At 52.1% G+C, this 15,604-nt stretch overlaps 2 protein-coding genes across 5 annotated transcripts in view; one reads left to right on the top strand and one right to left on the bottom strand.

Moving 5' to 3' along the window:
- Positions 1-8,889, top strand: part of ACOT11 (acyl-CoA thioesterase 11) — a 52,587-nt gene extending 43,698 nt beyond the window's left edge. Inside the window, exons 16-17 of one of the 4 annotated variants that reach the window (XM_082429729.1) lie at positions 7,033-7,328; positions 7,506-8,886. In XM_082429729.1, coding sequence (XP_082285855.1) covers positions 7,033-7,281 — 249 coding nt within the window. In that variant the 3' untranslated portion in view covers positions 7,282-7,328; positions 7,506-8,886. Of the gene's footprint in view, positions 1-7,032 lie in introns of all 4 variants that reach the window. The other 3 variants (XM_082429730.1, XM_082429732.1, XM_082429731.1) reach the window with 3 other exon arrangements.
- Positions 21-14,822, bottom strand: FAM151A (family with sequence similarity 151 member A). The gene is given in 12 exon segments (XM_082429809.1): positions 21-784; positions 1,146-1,289; positions 2,049-2,188; positions 2,941-3,088; positions 3,091-3,164; positions 4,601-4,760; positions 5,750-5,782; positions 5,785-5,901; positions 11,530-11,676; positions 13,162-13,404; positions 13,576-13,669; positions 14,325-14,822. Coding segments are annotated over 10 exon segments (1,761 nt in total). The 5' UTR covers positions 13,286-13,404; positions 13,576-13,669; positions 14,325-14,822; the 3' UTR covers positions 21-110.
- Between the last annotated feature and the right edge of the window lie 782 nt (positions 14,823-15,604).

Below are 15,604 nucleotides of genomic sequence, written 5' to 3'. Positions count from 1 at the left end.
CTGAGGACACACACGCAGTGCACTGAGGAAGGCAGAGGCATTTATTCCTTCCTGCCACCCCCGTGGGAAGCCTGGACCCAGGGGTCCACCAGCCCAGCACCCCTGGGTGGTCACTTTCTGCCAACATCCGCCAGCAAGTCTTGGTAGTAACTCTGGGGTAGCCTGTAGTAGACTCGGGTCCTCTCCACGGCCCTGGCTGCTAGCAGCACTGCCCGCACAGATGCATAGCTGCCCCAGCCAGGGCTGTGTTCCACTGTGACAGTGGCCCGGGGGGAGCCTGCCAACAGCCTGGCCACGACTCCAGCCGCGCTCTGGCCCAGCGGCCCAGCCTGCAGCTGGAAGGACACGGGTTGCCAGAGGCCCTGGCACAGCTCCAGCATATCTGTGAGCAGCTGTTCCCTGTAGCCACTGCTCAGCACTTCCTCGGGCCAGCCTGGTGCCACCGTCACATGGGGGAAAACCTCGGCCACAGCTGTAAGCAACTCCCTGCCAGTCACGTAGCCAGGGACCACAAAACTCCCGTGGGAGACTGTGGTCCCGACCCACACAGGCCTAGGCAGGTGGCCAAGGGTGGAGAGGGTGGCCAGTGTGGCCAGGGATGGCCGGAGGGCTGTGGGCTCTGCTATGTGCACATGGATGCCCCAGCGTCCGGGGCGCGTGGCCAGCTGCAGCAGGCAGAACTCCAGTGTCAGGGCACGGCCATCTGGGGCACGTACGATGGGCACGGGGTCCCCAGCTGCAGGCTCCTGGAGGCCAACTTTCAGCAGGATCATGCCTTCTCTGTCTGGAAGAGGCAATGGAGGCAGCAGCAGGGTAATAGGCTCTGTCAATCAGATCTGGGTTCCAGGTGGAAGGGCTGCTTTATGAATGTGCCCGGGGCTCGTCAGAATGACACAGTGAGTTGCTAGCTCAGCTCTGGGCCTTGCCTGTGGCTCAGCCCTGGGGCCCATGCCCGCCTCTCTTGCAGCATGACGTGACTCAGGGCTCACAGGTGCTGAAGGCCAGGAGCCCCGCACTTTTGACGGCACTGTACTCCCTACCTTGCAGCTGTGTTGCTATGGTAACGGAGATCTGAGGCAGCTTCCCCAAGTGTAGGAAACTCTCGTGGTTGAGCTAGGAGCACAGGGGCTGCAGGTGGACCTTACCTGGGAGTCGCACTGTTGCTGTGCTCCTGTTGCCCTGGATGTCAGGAACCAGCCACTCCACGCTCAGACCCTCATCCCCAGGGAGCTGGAGAAGGGGGATCAGGCTGCCTCCCGTGTAGTAGCTTTGCTTCCGTGAGGTGTTCACTGTGGGGCAAATTGCCAAGATGAAGAGGCCGCTGGTCACAGAGCCCTCTGTGCACCGCGCATCCTCTCTAAGCCTCACAGCAAGCTTCCTGGGAGCTGTAATTCCCTGTTTTATAGATTACAGGTGATTTGCCCAAGGTCCTACGGGCAGTAGGCAGGGTTGCTGGGATTGGAACCTGACGGAGCCAGGTCCAGCTGGCCCCAAAGCTGGTATTCCTCCCCCTCACCAAGATGGCTCCCAAGGCAGGAATGTTGGGTCTGATGGGTCCCCTTTGAGATGGCCTAACTGCAGGCTCTCCTAGGTTTGGAGTCAGGTGAGTGAGGTGTTTGGACAAGGTAGTGTCTGCATCACTGATTAGCAGGTACAGTGGAGGGGCCATTCTCTGAAATGCTAGAGTAAACCTTAGAGGAACTGTATTGCAAGGGGAAGCATATGGGGTTTGGAATTTGCTGGTACCAGTAGGAGCTGTGCCACGTTCAAGCTGAATGACTTTGTATAAATTACCTAACTGTTCTGAATCTCAGTTTCCCTATCTGTAAAATGGAATCCCTGCTTCACAGATCTATAAAGCTTAGCATACCGTACTGGGGTCTGGCATACAACTGATGCTTAGAACGATTCCTTCCTCCTATCCCTCCTAGGATTTTCCCCTTCCAGTGCCCCATCCCACCTAACTCTGCTGCCGTGTCTACCAAGTGCTGCCCTGTGCAGAATCCGGCCCCACCGCCTTTTCCCACGCTGCCCAGACCCCTCCGTACTGGCGAGCTGCTTGAACTGCGACAGGAGAGGCTCGAAGAGGTCATAGTAGACTTGGTGGGTGGCGGTGTTGTCCCGGACGTAGAGGAGATCATCCACTGACACGGGGTCCGAGGTGGCCTGCCACAGCGTCAGGCTGTACCTGGGGTCCAGAGAGCCAGCTCAGTGCCTGCCTGGGCCCAGCAGCCCTCAGCCCCACTCCTGTGCTCAGAGCTGGGCCCGAGCTGGGCAGGGGAGGAATGCTACCCTGCTTCCTGGGGGCAGAAGAAGCCACAGAGGCCTCGGGAACGATGACTGAGAGCAGAGGCTGAGAAGAAGGGGAGATGGACTGCCCTACCTCCTCACTTGGAGTGTCTATTTCTGGGTCCTGTCTTAGGAAGGAGACAAGGACAGAAGAGATGGGCACAGGGGGTGGTGTTAGAGGTCAGGTATGAAGAGGGGAAGGAGGCGGCCTCCAGTGGGGAGAGGCTGAGGAAGGTGGTGCTGGGCAGCTGGGGACAGAGTGCAGGGGTGGGGATGGGGCTTCCTCAATCCCTACAGAGCTATCCTGGGGCAGAGGCTGTAGGTGCAATCTGTGCAGCCCCAGGGAACAGCTGGCTTCCGTGGGAGGAAGCTGTGGGAGGCAAATTGTGTCTCAGTGTAGACACTTTCCAATGGGCAGAGGGTTGTCTGCCGATGGACGGGCTGCCTCAGATGATAGTGAGCTCCCCATTACCAGAGGCATACAAGCAGAAAGCAGGGACATTGTAGAGCATGTGAGCACCGGCAGAGGTTGGACCAGATGATCAATAAGACCCTTCTAGCCATGAGCCTCTGGGATCTTCCGGGGGCATCAGTGCCTGGGAGCGGGTTTGGAGGGAGTGGGAGCTGTGGCAGGGGCCTGGGAGTCCTTACCTCTCAGATTGGCCCAGCAGCCAGCTGAAGTGGGGCCAGGCAGCCCGCACCATGACAGCCCGCACAGGGAAGGTGACCTTCTGTGGCAGTCCTTCCACCAGCCCCTGCATCTTCTCTACCATGGCTCGGGTATACGTCCCCTTTGGGAACGGGGCAGGTAGAGGGTGGTCCAGCCTGGAGACAGGGTTACCTTAGAATACTTCTCCTGGACCAAGGCCAGGAACCTGCAGAGAATCAGAGATGCTGGTCTTTTAGAGCCCCTCCCTCATCTCCCGGGTTCCCATCACAGTGCTAAGAAGAGGCAGGATCTATTGCATCTATGATATAAGGGCACAGTCCTAAAGAACAGAAATGGCTTGCTCAAAGTCCCACAGTAGGGCATGGACTTTGGTGTCGGGGAGGTCTGAGTTTGGGTCCTGATTCTGTGACCTTGGGCAGCTCACCCAGCCCCTTTGATTCTCAAAGATGGCATCCTTTCAGGCAGGACAGGCCTTCGTAAACATACCCACATGGACGAGGGGATGCAATCTAAAGTCCCAGCTGTGGGATGTGGGTTCTCCCAGCTGTGAGAGTCTCTGAACTTTCATATTTTATTTAAAAATTTCATTCAAATTTTGCCTTGATGCAAATTTTAATAGGCAAATAATGTTACCCTCCCTCTCCCCAAATTATTGAGTAATTTTCTTCACTCCAAGAAGGTGAACCATTATTTATCTTGGGCCACTGACTACATTTTCAATCTGCTGCTTTCCAAATGCACCTAAGTTTGAGAATCATGATAAATATTGGACGGATGGATTGTTGGCTGACTGGCTGGAAAGATGGATGGATGGATGGATGGACGGTAAAGAGCATGGAGGTTAGAGTCAGAAAGGCCTGGTTTTGAATCTTTCCTCTGCCAATTACTAGATTTAGGCAGGTCATTAACTTCAGTGAGATATTTCCTGTATTAATTAAATGAAAATAATATTACCTACCTCATTCTCAAGTAAGAGTTAAGTGGTATTCTACAACTAGAGTACTTGAAAAGTGCCTGTGACACATAATAAACATTCAACAGATTGTGCCTCAATTGTCAGCTTTCTCATCTGCAAAATGGTGAGAAAAAATGCTCCTAACCTGGCATTGCTACGTGAAGATCAACTCAGATATATGCTCTCCTTTTAAGTGGCCCTTTGTAAACTGGAGCACACCATGCCTGTGTTATGTGAGGGTGGTTGGTGGCAGTGCTGGGATTTCATGGGGGGCTAGGGAAGGAGTCAGTGCTTTAGACTTTTCTAGCAGGCCAAGTGTTGCCCTTGTCACTGGACTAGGACCTGTTTGCCCTCCAGGAATAAACACTGTAGTAAGGGTGACAAACCTGTAATCCGACAGTGATAGTTCAACGAAATCAGGACTGTTAGGAGAAAGTATGAGTGAAGGCCCTCAGTGGCCTTGGATGTCAGGGAAGTTTCTGGGACAGGTAATGACTGGGCAAAGGTTCATCAGGAAATGGGGGAAAGGCATTCGAGGCAGAGGGAATAGCACATGTGAAGGCTCAGAGGTCAGACTACATGGTGTGGCTGGAAGCAAACTCAGCAAAGGTCCCCTGAGCACCTACTGTCCCAGATGTTGACGGAAGAGGATTGGACACAGCTGGGGCAGAGAGGCGAACACTCACTGTGTAGCATTGACTTCTATCGGGATGGGCATGTTGGGGCCCCTCAGGATGTCGGCATTGATCCACACAGGCCTCTGAACTCTCCCCTCCTCGGTCAGCCGCCGCAGGAGGTCCAGGGAGGGGCCCACGGCCTTGATGCTCTTGAAGTCTAGTTTGATGCCTGTGGGGAGAGGGCCAAGGGCTTGGGGAACTGGTCCCTCGTGCTCAAGGAAGAAGGAAACAGAAGACATGACTTCCTGGGACAGAGAGAGCAGGTATGGTATGTGTGTTGGGGGCAGGGAGGGAAGACAGGGACCAGATTCTCACTCGGTGTGAAGAAAGGCTTTCAAACAGGCAGAGCTAACCTGGAGAGAAAGGACTGGCCTCTGTAGGAATGAGCTCCCGTCCCCCATCACCAAGGGGAGGAAGCAGATGGTGCGTAAGCGCTTGGGACTTGGGGCTGGTTCAGGGGTTGTCAAGCATCGGATGAAAAGGGACTGTGATTCTTGGACAGGCAGGCTCAGAGGGGCCTAAGCCACCTGAACCTGAACCGCAGGAGGTGAGGCTGAGAAGTTAGAGAAGAATGTTGAAAGACAGGCCAAGGAGATCGCACTTTGTCCTGAGGGCAATGGGGAGCCATGGAGGGTTAAAGCAGGGGAGTGACATGACAATTGGCATTTTGGAAAGCTCACTCAGGTAGGGGCTGAGTTTGGAAGCAGGAAGCCAGTGAGGAAGGAGGTCCAGGAGAAAGATGATGTGACTGGGGCTGGATCAGGGGGTAGGGTTCAGGGTTAGAATTGGCAGATGCAGCAGCTGAGCGGATGTGGGGGATGAGGGAGAGACATTAGGGTGATGCCTGGATTCTGACTATCGCTGGCAAAGAGACGTGGGAGGGGAAGGTGGAATGTGGCTTTTGAGCATGTTGTAACCAGTTCCACGGATTCAGGGCCCAGACATGTTTGGCCCTTTGCAGCTTACCCTGCCCTTTTTCATCCCTCATCTCACTGATCTTCCCTGAGCCCAGGCCTCTAGAGCGGTGGGCTGGAAAGCCAAGGCAACGAGCAACTCCTGACGAGCACTGGACTAGCTTCCTAGTGGAAGGACCCCTGCACATGCGGCCTGAGGACCAGAGGGCTGGGCAGCTGGGGAGGGGCTGAGAGAGGTCCTTACCCTTCTGGGAAGAGGCCAGCACGGCCTCCAGCACTGCTGTAGGGTGTTGTCACTGTAGATGGCTGGGGGGTGCGCCATGATGGGGACCCCTGTCTCGTTGACTGTGCCGAGCCCTTCTACCGTGACGTCTGCCTCCAGGGCCACAGCGTCACCTGTGCAAGAGGACAAACTCCATCTTGATTGGTTCCTTTTTTTTTTTTTTTTTTTGCTGCACAACCTGTGGGATCCTAGTTCCCCGACCAGGGATTGAACCTGGGCCCCGGCAGTGAGAGCGCTGTGTCCTAACCACTGCACCACCAGGGAATTCCCGGATCATCTCCTTTTTTAAAGCAATTTTTCTCATCATCAAAGTATTACACATTTATTATACAACATTTGGAAAATACAGAAAAGCAGAAAGAGAAATATTTGCCCACATTTCTAAATTTTTGCTGCTAAAAAATAATGATGCATATTTTATTCTGATGTTCTGATTTTTTTTTTTTTTTAATAAATGTATTTATTTATTTTTGGCTGTGTTGGGTCTTCGTTTCTGTGCGAGGGCTTTGTCTAGTTGCGGCGAGCGGGGGCCACTCTTCATCGCGGTGCGCGGGCCTCTCACTATCGCGGCCTCTCATTGTGGAGCACAGACTCCAGACGCGCAGGCTCAGTAGTTGTGGCTCACGGGCCCAGTTGCTCTGCGGCATGTGGCATCTTCCCAGACCAGGGCTCGAACCCGTGTCCCCTGCGTTGGCAGGTGGGTTCTCAACCACTGCACCACCAGGGAAGCCCTTCTGATTATTTTTTATCCTGACTTGAGGAAAGCATTTCCATCATAGTTCACTTTTTGATGTATTTTCTTCCACTTTTATCTATGTATAGTTTTTACACAGTTGGGAATACTCTGCATTTATAATTTTAATCTTTTTCTTTCAATATTGACACATTTTTTACAATCTTTTCTATGTCTCATTAAAAAAAAAAAAGCTGCAAAAACCCTGATTGAGGGCACTCACCCTGCTTTAGTTAGCCACTCTCCCATTCCTGAGACCTCCTAGTAGTTTCTAAATTTTTGCTACTAACAAATAATTATGCATGTTTTATTCTGATTTTCTGATTATTTTTTATCCTGACAAGGAATTTGAGTCAGGGCCATGCAGGGTGTTTTTAAGGCCCATACTAACAAATTACTGTCTAGAAAAATTCTTCTGACTCACGTTCCTGCCAGGAATACGTAAGCTGGCCCATCTCCGGCACACTTACAGCACTGAGCATCGTTATTTTTATCTTTTAACTGCACACAGTTAACTCCGTCAGGTGGCTGTGTGACGCCTGCTCCGAGAGTTCAGTCCAGGAGGGAGCTGAGGCCTTTCAGTGAGAAGCAGGCCAGAAGAGCCGGCCAGGGTCTCTGTCTAAGGAATGGAGTGGAGGGCAGGCAGGGTCTCTGTCTAAGGAATGGAGTGGAGGGCAGGCGGGGTTGCTCTCAGCTCCTGCCCCATCACAGACAGTTGGCATCAGAGGGCCTCTTGTGTTTGACACTCGCAGCCTCGTGACTCGAGCTCCGCTCCCCTCCAAGTCCATTTTGCACACGGCCACTAGAGTGAGTATTCCAAACACGTACCTGATCGTGTCACTTCTGTTAAAAAATCAAAACGTCCCTGCCCATTGTCCTAAGAGTCCAAGCTAAATGCCTTACCATAGTCTGTGAGGTCCTGCATGACCAGGCCTGGCAAACTTTCCCATCTCATCTCGAGTCCCTCTCTCCCTCAATCTCTAGCTACCAGCCACTGCTGTTTCTCCAACATTAATGTGCACACAAATCACCCAGGAACTGTTAAAATGCAAGTTCTGGGGCTTCCCTGGTGGCGCAGTGGTTGAGAATCTGCCTGCCAATGCAGGGGACACGGGTTCGAGCCCTGGTCTGGGAAGATCCCACATGCAGCAGAGCAACTAGGCCCGTGAGCCACAACTACTGAGCCTGCGCGTCTGGAGCCTGTGCTCCACAACAAGAAAGGCTGCAATAGTGAGAGGCCCGCGCACCGCGATGAAGAGTGGCCCCCACTTGCCACAACTAGAGATAAGCCCTCGCACAGAAACGAAGACCCAACACAGCCATAAATTAAAAAAAAATAAAAAATAAAAAATAAATTAATTAATAAAAAAAAAAAAAAAATGCAAGTTCTGCTCAGTAGGTCTGGAGTGGGGCCCAAGATGTCTAACAATCTCCCCCGTGATGCCCATGCTGCCGGTCCGTGGCCCACACTTTGAGTATCGATGCTCAAATATCTTGTCTTCCTTTCTCTGGGCTCTTACACATGGCTGTTGTCTTGGCAACACTTCCCTCCGCAGCTTTACTAGGCCACCTCCAGCTCATCTGTGGGTGTTGGCTTAAAATATCAAGGAGGCCATCCCTAAACCACACATCCAGTCTAAGTTAGGTTGCCAGCTTCTCCTCTGAGTGCTCAGCCCCCATGTAATTACTCATTTAGCACCAGCCTTCCTGAGTGTAAGTGCCAGGGAGCAGGGTCCGGGTCTGTGTTGCCCATCACTTGGATTTCCAGTGCCAAGACAATACTAGGCCTAAAAAAGGAGCTTCAAAAATGTTTGTTGGATGAGAAAAGACTGAACGAATGGGTGATAGAAAAGTTAAGATCAACCAGCGCAGGTTCAGAAAGGTGATAGAGCTTGCCCAAAGTCGCAGAGAATTTTTGCAGATTTCTTTAAAATCTAGGTGTCTGGATATCCAGGATGGGGAGGAAGCTGAGTGCCAGGCTGTCCCCAGCACTGAGCCAGGCACTTTGCATTGTCCCATTTCATCCTCATATTATACCTCCTGCCCAGAGCTCTGGACTCCCTGGAGTCCTCACTGGCAAGATGGGGATGAGCCTCCCCGGGCCGTGACTACAGGACATGGACATAAAGGCACGTTGTAAACTGTGAAGGGCTATAAGAAGGTAGCCTTTATTTTTATGGCTTGAACACAAAGCACTTTTTCTTAACTTTCAGTTACCTGGGAATGCAAAGAGAGGGGTCCAAAGGGTTTGGGGCCCATCAAGGCCCAGAGAAGCCAGGCCCGAGGGGGGCAGCTGGGCAGGTAAGAGGGTAGTTCAAGAGAATGGATACTGAAGGGTCTCCTTCCCTATCTAACGGGAGCCAGTTCCGGTCTGGGGAGGGCGGGGGCACTCTGGGAGGGAGCCAGGGCTGGAACCCAGGTCTCTGAGTCCCGGTGAACCTCCGATGCTGCTGCCTTGCTTGACTTTCACCAGCTGCCTCCCTTGAGACACTGTGAGCCCCTTGAACACAGGGCCACATCTCACTCATTTCTAAACCTCCTCCTGAGCTGGGTGCAGAGTAAGGGCCCAGCAAACGCTCAGTGAAGTGAACTAAAGACTGATGGACCTAACCTACCTCCTTGCGATCGCCACCTGGATCCAGCTTCCTCCCGAAGTCTCCTCCCTTGTCATTTACACCTGTTATGTGCCTTCCAGATGCTGAATCTGGGAGGCCAACTTGCTTGAGTGGGGGTGTGAAGGAACAGGAGATGAGGAAAGGATCAGGTTTCTGCAGCCACAGTAGGAGTCCTGGTCCTCAGGGGCGCAGTCAGGTGGGAAAGAGTGATGTTCTCCAGAGGGAGCCCACAGGAGGTTACCAGACCCTCCTTCCCCTCCCCCACACGCCAGGAGCTCTATGCATCACGTCTGGCAGGAGAGCACTGTGGCTGAGTGTGCAGATCCTGAACCCGAGGCTGCTAGCTTCCAGTCCCAGCTCTAACACTTGCAAGCTGTGTGACCTTGGGCAGGTTACTGGACCTCTCTGTGCTTCCTGTCCCCTCGTTTACTAGAAGTAAATAATAAAATATCCTTTGTTAGGCATTCACTAAGTATTAATTATCATTTACGTGGAGTAGCTCACTTAACTAGGGTGAACACATGTCCCCATTTGCCTGGGATAGTCTGGTGTATTCCTGTTGTTTCAGCATAATTATTAATAATGACCTCTTTCACTATCAAAAGTGCCCTGGTTTGGATGATAAATGATATGGTCATCCTACCAGCCCACATTTTGCAGAGGGAAAAACTGAGCTGCAGATGGGTGAAGTCACCTGTCCCAAATCACTCCTCTGGTAAATGATAAAAGGTAGAATTTGAACCCAGTCTGTCTGCCTCCTAGGCCTTTGCTGTGGCCCCTCCCCTCCACATGGGTGTCCAGTCACGTTCAAGGTGACTTCACCGGCCTAACCCTGGCCTACCATTGGCTCCCCCCGAGGGTCCCCACCTCAGTCGTGGAGCCACCCTCCTCCCAGAGACCTACTCCAGGGACCTAGCAGGACCCCCAGGGAGAAAACTGGGCCTGGGGTCCTCCGCACCCCTGCAGCTATGCTAAGAGGTGCCTCTGCACGCTCCATGCTGTTGGGCACTGCCTGGTTGGGGCCCTTAGCTTTCTTCTTGGCCAAGGTCCCAACTTGGTGGGGCCTGATCCCTTACCTGCTGCCCCAGGGCTGACCTGGGATGAGCCTGGGGCTGGCAGATCCTCTTTGCTTTCCCTCAGGCCTTATCTGCCAGATAAGAGCCCTCCCTCTTGCCAGGGAGTTCTCTGGCCTCTTATCACCCAAATCTGGCCATTAGCCTCCCGATCCTGAAGCAGCAGCAAACTGGCTCCACCCAGCCTGTGATGGCCTCTCCTCTGCTGACCGCCAAGCCTGCCTCCTCCAGGAAGTCTCCCTAAGGACTCATTCATTCATTCAGCAAACCTTTCCCAGATGCTCATTCCCAGGCTCTCTGCTGGTGACTCTGCAGGAGTAAGAGCCAGAGGCCTGGCGCCTAGGTCTTGCTCTGCTTCAGACCTACTGTGTGACTTTGGACAAGACCCTCTGGATCTCACTTTCCTAAAATTGAGGGATTTTGGTTGAGCAGTGGTTCTCAAAGTGTGATCCTGGGGCCAGCAACATCAATGTCACCTGGGAACTTATTAGAAATGCAAATTCTCAGGCTCCACCCCAGAACAACTGAATCTGAAACTCCAGGGGTGGGGCTAGCAATGTGTTTTCTGAAGCATGCTCAAATTTGGGGACCCTTCCTTTTATCTTGAATAGTCACTGCTTTAGAGTTTACAAGCACATACATGAACATGATCTAATGAGCTTCCCCATAGTCCCGGAAGAGTGACCTTCCCTTTTGAACTGGGCCAGGCATAATGCAGTGGCTTAGAGCGTGGGAGCGGACCACTGGGTGCTCCAATGCTGGCTTAGCCACTTTCAAACAGTGTGACCTTAATGTGAAGTTAGGTAAGTCACCTAACTTTTCTGAGCCTCCGTTTTTCTTCTGTCGAATGGCACCCACAAAACAGGCTGCTCTCAGTCCCAGGAGACCCACGTGGAATGTGAGTGTGTGTCCCCACAGGGAGTGGTTGCCAACTGGCTGCCGTAATCATTCTGAATCAGAGGCTCAGGAGTTACACAGTTTGCTCAGGCTTCCACAGCTCGTTTTTGGTAGCGCTGGCACTCAAACATCTTCTGGCTCTTTAGACTTTGAGGACAAAGGCCTCCTTAGCAGGGAAGCTGTCTCCTGACAAGGCCTGGGAGGAAGGGCAGGATGTGACCTTGAAACCAGACATCTCTGCACAACCTGAGCCAGTCACTTAACCTCTGAGCCCCCACTTTCTCAAGTGGAGGATGGCAAGAACGTGGCGATACCCATCCTAATGCCACCTCATAGGTAATGCTGTCTTAGCCCCACCTCCGCTCTCCCTCCATTGCCTCCACCTCTGCCCCGGCCTGCCCCAGTCCTGGCAACTGGACTTACTGCTGAGGGCAGCCCTCATCTCCTTCTGGCTGTTGGCAGCATGGTACCAGGTGACCAGCAGGCCGTCGTGTTGGCTGATCTGACCCTGGCTCAGCAGGTAGTCCAGCATGTCCGCGTCGGAGCGGCAGACCGCATCCTGCTCACAGCCTGGAATCAAGGCGAAGGGAACTGTTAACATTAGTTCTTGCCCCAGACCAAGACTCTCATCCGTACATCCTACTAACCCGCCTTGGGCCCCGGGGAGTGTCTAGCACACCATCTAGCAGAGACAGTGGACCCCAGATTCATCAGTACTGGGAGAGAGAGAAATACGTGGGGTCCTGGGCACAATGATGCTCTGAACCAGCCTGCGGATGTTGGGAAGTTCACTGATAAGGGAACATTTAGGGGAGACCTAGAAGGATGGGTGTATAAATTTTACCAAAATAGGGGACTAGGTTATTTCAGACAGAGAGAACAGTATAAGCAAAGGTTTGACCATAGGAAATATATGGTTGCCTAAAGGAATGGCCACTGGCCTGGTACAGAATGCAGAGAAATGGAATAGGGCAAGATTGGAAGAAGGCTGTGATCCAGCTGTAAATGGCTTTGGGAGCTAGCAAAGGAGTTGGGTATGTGCTGGAGACAGCAAACTAGGTTTATGTTTAGAAAGATCTCCTTACACAGTGGTTAAGAATCTGCCTGCCAATGCAGGGGACACGGGTTCAAGCCCTGGTCCGGGAAGATCCCACATGCCACAGAGCAACAAAGCTCGCGTGCCGCAACTGCTGAGCCACGTGCTGCAACTGCTGAGCCCACGTGCTGCAACTACTGAAGCCTGTGTGCCTAGAGCCCATGCTCCGCAACAAGAGAAGCCACTGCAATGAGAAGCCCATACACTGCAACAAAAAGCCCATACACTGCAATGAAGAGTAACCCCTATTTGCCACAACTAGAGACAGCCCGCACGTAGCAATGAAGACCCAACACAGCCAAAAATAAATAAATAAATAAAAATTAAAAAAAAAAAGCAAAGAGCTCCTTGGTGGCAGACCGAACATGGGCTGGTGTGAGCAGGCTGGCAGCAGAGACTGTGTGGGAGGGGGAGGGCTGCTGCAGGGGTCCAGCAGGAGACGGAGGCTTGAGAGGTCATGGTGGGCAGGGATGGAGGGTAGAGGATGGGAAGGAAGAGCCTCGAGGCACAGGACTGAAGATACAGGCAAGAGGCAGGAGAAAGAGAGGCTGCTCCCAGGTCCCCGTGTGGATGGAGGACCCTTCACCAGGAGAGGGCACAGAGGGGAAAGGGAAAGTTCAGCTCAGTCAGCTGAATTTGAGATGCTCGCGTGATCCTCTAAGAAGGAATGTTCATCTGGGGGCACAGAAGGAGGTCTGGGCTGAAGACCAAGGTTCATTGGTCCTCAGGTAACTGAAGCCTGGTAAAAAAGGAAGGGAAAGTTAATGGGACTGTCTGTTGGGGATCAAGTTTTGGTGGGGTTGGTGATGGGAGGGGCAGGTAGAGCTGTGGATGGAGGAGAGTCTTGGTAGGGAGGAGAGAGGAGGCCATCAGGGCTGTCAATGGGGACAGAACCTTCTGGGGGCAAGGAGTGAGGGATGGGGGAAGCCGACCAGATGGCATGACTGGGAAGCTCCTACCTGGCAGGATGCCCTGCTGCAGCGAGAAGCACAGGATCATCCCGATGATGAACATCAGAGCCACACTGGCACTGCTGACAAGGGCCCACTTCAAGCACTTCGAGCACCCCTTCTTGTAGGCCATGATGACCCTCTCTGGGAAATGCCCCACACTCCTCGCGGTGCAGAGTCTCCTGAGGCTCTCAGAGCTGGGATTGGATGGGATGCAGGAGCCTTAGCAGCACCTAATTCTTCCCGGGCGGGCTAGGAAAGTGTCCCAGAAGACAGCTCCTGTAGTCCCTCCTACCTTCCCGCCCTCCTCCTCCTCCTCTTTCTCTCCCAGGATCTTAACAGGTCAAGCAGAAAATCCTGCCACTTCCAAAATGACCTTTGAGCACATTAGGAGGCAGCAGAGGATGTTAGACTGAGCCCCACCTGCTGCCTGTCTGCCCCTGCCTGGGAGTTGGGGGACCAGGGATCTAGATCCAGCTTGACTTTGCTTTTCTGAAGACCTGGAGGTATTCTTCCCCTGCATAAAAGGAGACACATAGATGGTACTTCCCTCTTTCTGCCCTGCCCCAGGGAGTCACAAAGGTCAGGCAAGGGTGGGTGACAAGGACAGATTAGATCTGCTAGAGGAATATGAATTTTCCTTCTATCCCAGATAGATTATCTACCTGAGATTGAAAGTGATAGGCCGGGAGGTCAGGGGGGAAGATGGCAGAGTAGAAGGACGGGCGCTCACTCCCTCTTGCGAGAGCACCGGAATCACAACTGAACAATCATCAATAGGAAGACACTGGAACTCACCAAAAAAGATACCCCACATCCAAAGACAAAGGAGAAGCCACAATGAGATGGTAGGATGGGAGCAATCACAATAAAATCAAATCCCATAACTGCTGGGTGGTTGACTCACAAACTGGAGAACACTTATACCACAGAAGTGCACCCACTGGAGTGAAGGTTCTGAGCCCCACGTCAGGCTTCCCAACCTGGGGGTCTGGCAACGGGAAGAGGAATTCCTAGAGAATCAGACTTTGAAGGTTAGCGGGATTTGATTGCAAATCGACAGGGCTAAGGGAAACAGAGACTCCACTCTTGGAGGGCACACACAAAGTAGTGTGCACATCGGGACCCAGGGGAAGGAGCAGTGACCCCATAGGAGATTGAACCAGACCTACCTGCTAGTGTTGGAGGGTCTCCTGCCGAGGCGGGTTGTGGCTGTGGCTCACAGTGGGGACAAGGACACTGGCAATAGAAGTTCTGGGAAGTACTCCTTGGCGTGAGCCCTCCCGGAGTCCACCATTAGTCCCATCAAAGAGCCGGGTAGGCTCCAGTGTTGGGTTGCCTCAGGCCAAACAACCAACACGGAGGGAACCCAGCCCCACCCACCAGCAGACAAGGGGATTAAAGTTTTACTGAGCTCTGCCCACAGAAGCAACACCCAGCTCTACCCACCACCAGCCCCTCCCATTAGGAAACTTGCACAAGCCTCTTAGGTAGCCTCATCCACCAGAGGGCAGATAGCAGAAGCAAGTAGAACTACAATTCTGCAGCCTGTGGAAGGAAAACCACATTCACAGAAAGATAGACAAAATGAAAAGGCAGAGGACTTTGTACCAGATGAAGGAACAAGATAAAGCCCCAGAAAAACAACTAAATGAAGTGGAGATAGGCAACCTTCCAGAAAAACAACTCAGAATAATGATAGTGAAGATGATCCAGGACCTCAGAAAGAGAATGGAGGCAAAGATTGAGAGGATGCGAGAAATGTTTAACAAAGACCTAGAAGAATTAAAGAACAAACAAACACCTAGAAGAATTAAAGAACAAACAAACAGAGATGAACAATACAACAACTGAAATGAAAAATACACTAGAAGGAATCAATAGCAGAATAACTGAGGCAGAAGAATGGATAAGTGACCTGGAAGGCAGAATGGTGGATTCACTGCCACGGAACAGAATAAAGAAAAAAGAATGAAAAGAAATGAAGACAGCCTAAGAGACCTCTGGGACAACATTAAATGCACCAACATTCGCATTATAGGGGTCCCAGAAAGAGAAGAGAGAGAGAAAGGACCGAGAAAATATTTGAAGAGATTATAGTTGAAAACTTCCCTAACATGAGAAAGGAAATAGCCACCCAAGTCCAGGAAGCACAGAGAGTCCCAGGCAGGATAAACCCAAGGAAAAACATGCCAAGACACATAGTAATCAAATTGGTAAAAATTAAAGCCAAAGAAAAATTATTGAAAGCAGCAAGGGAAAAACAAATAACATACAAGGGAACTCCCATAAGGTTAACACCTGATTTCTCAGCAGAAACTCTACAAGCCAGAAGGGAGTGGCGTGATATACTTAAAGTGATGAAAGGGACGAAACTACAACCAAGATTACTCTACCTGGCAAGGATCTCATTCAGATTCGATGGAGAAATCAAAAGCTTTACAGACAAGCA

Source organism: Balaenoptera physalus, assembly GCF_965194825.1.
Source record: "Balaenoptera physalus genome assembly, chromosome: 1".
NCBI classification, from domain to species: domain Eukaryota; kingdom Metazoa; phylum Chordata; class Mammalia; order Artiodactyla; family Balaenopteridae; genus Balaenoptera; species Balaenoptera physalus.
This window is presented reverse-complemented; position numbering and strand designations above follow the sequence as displayed.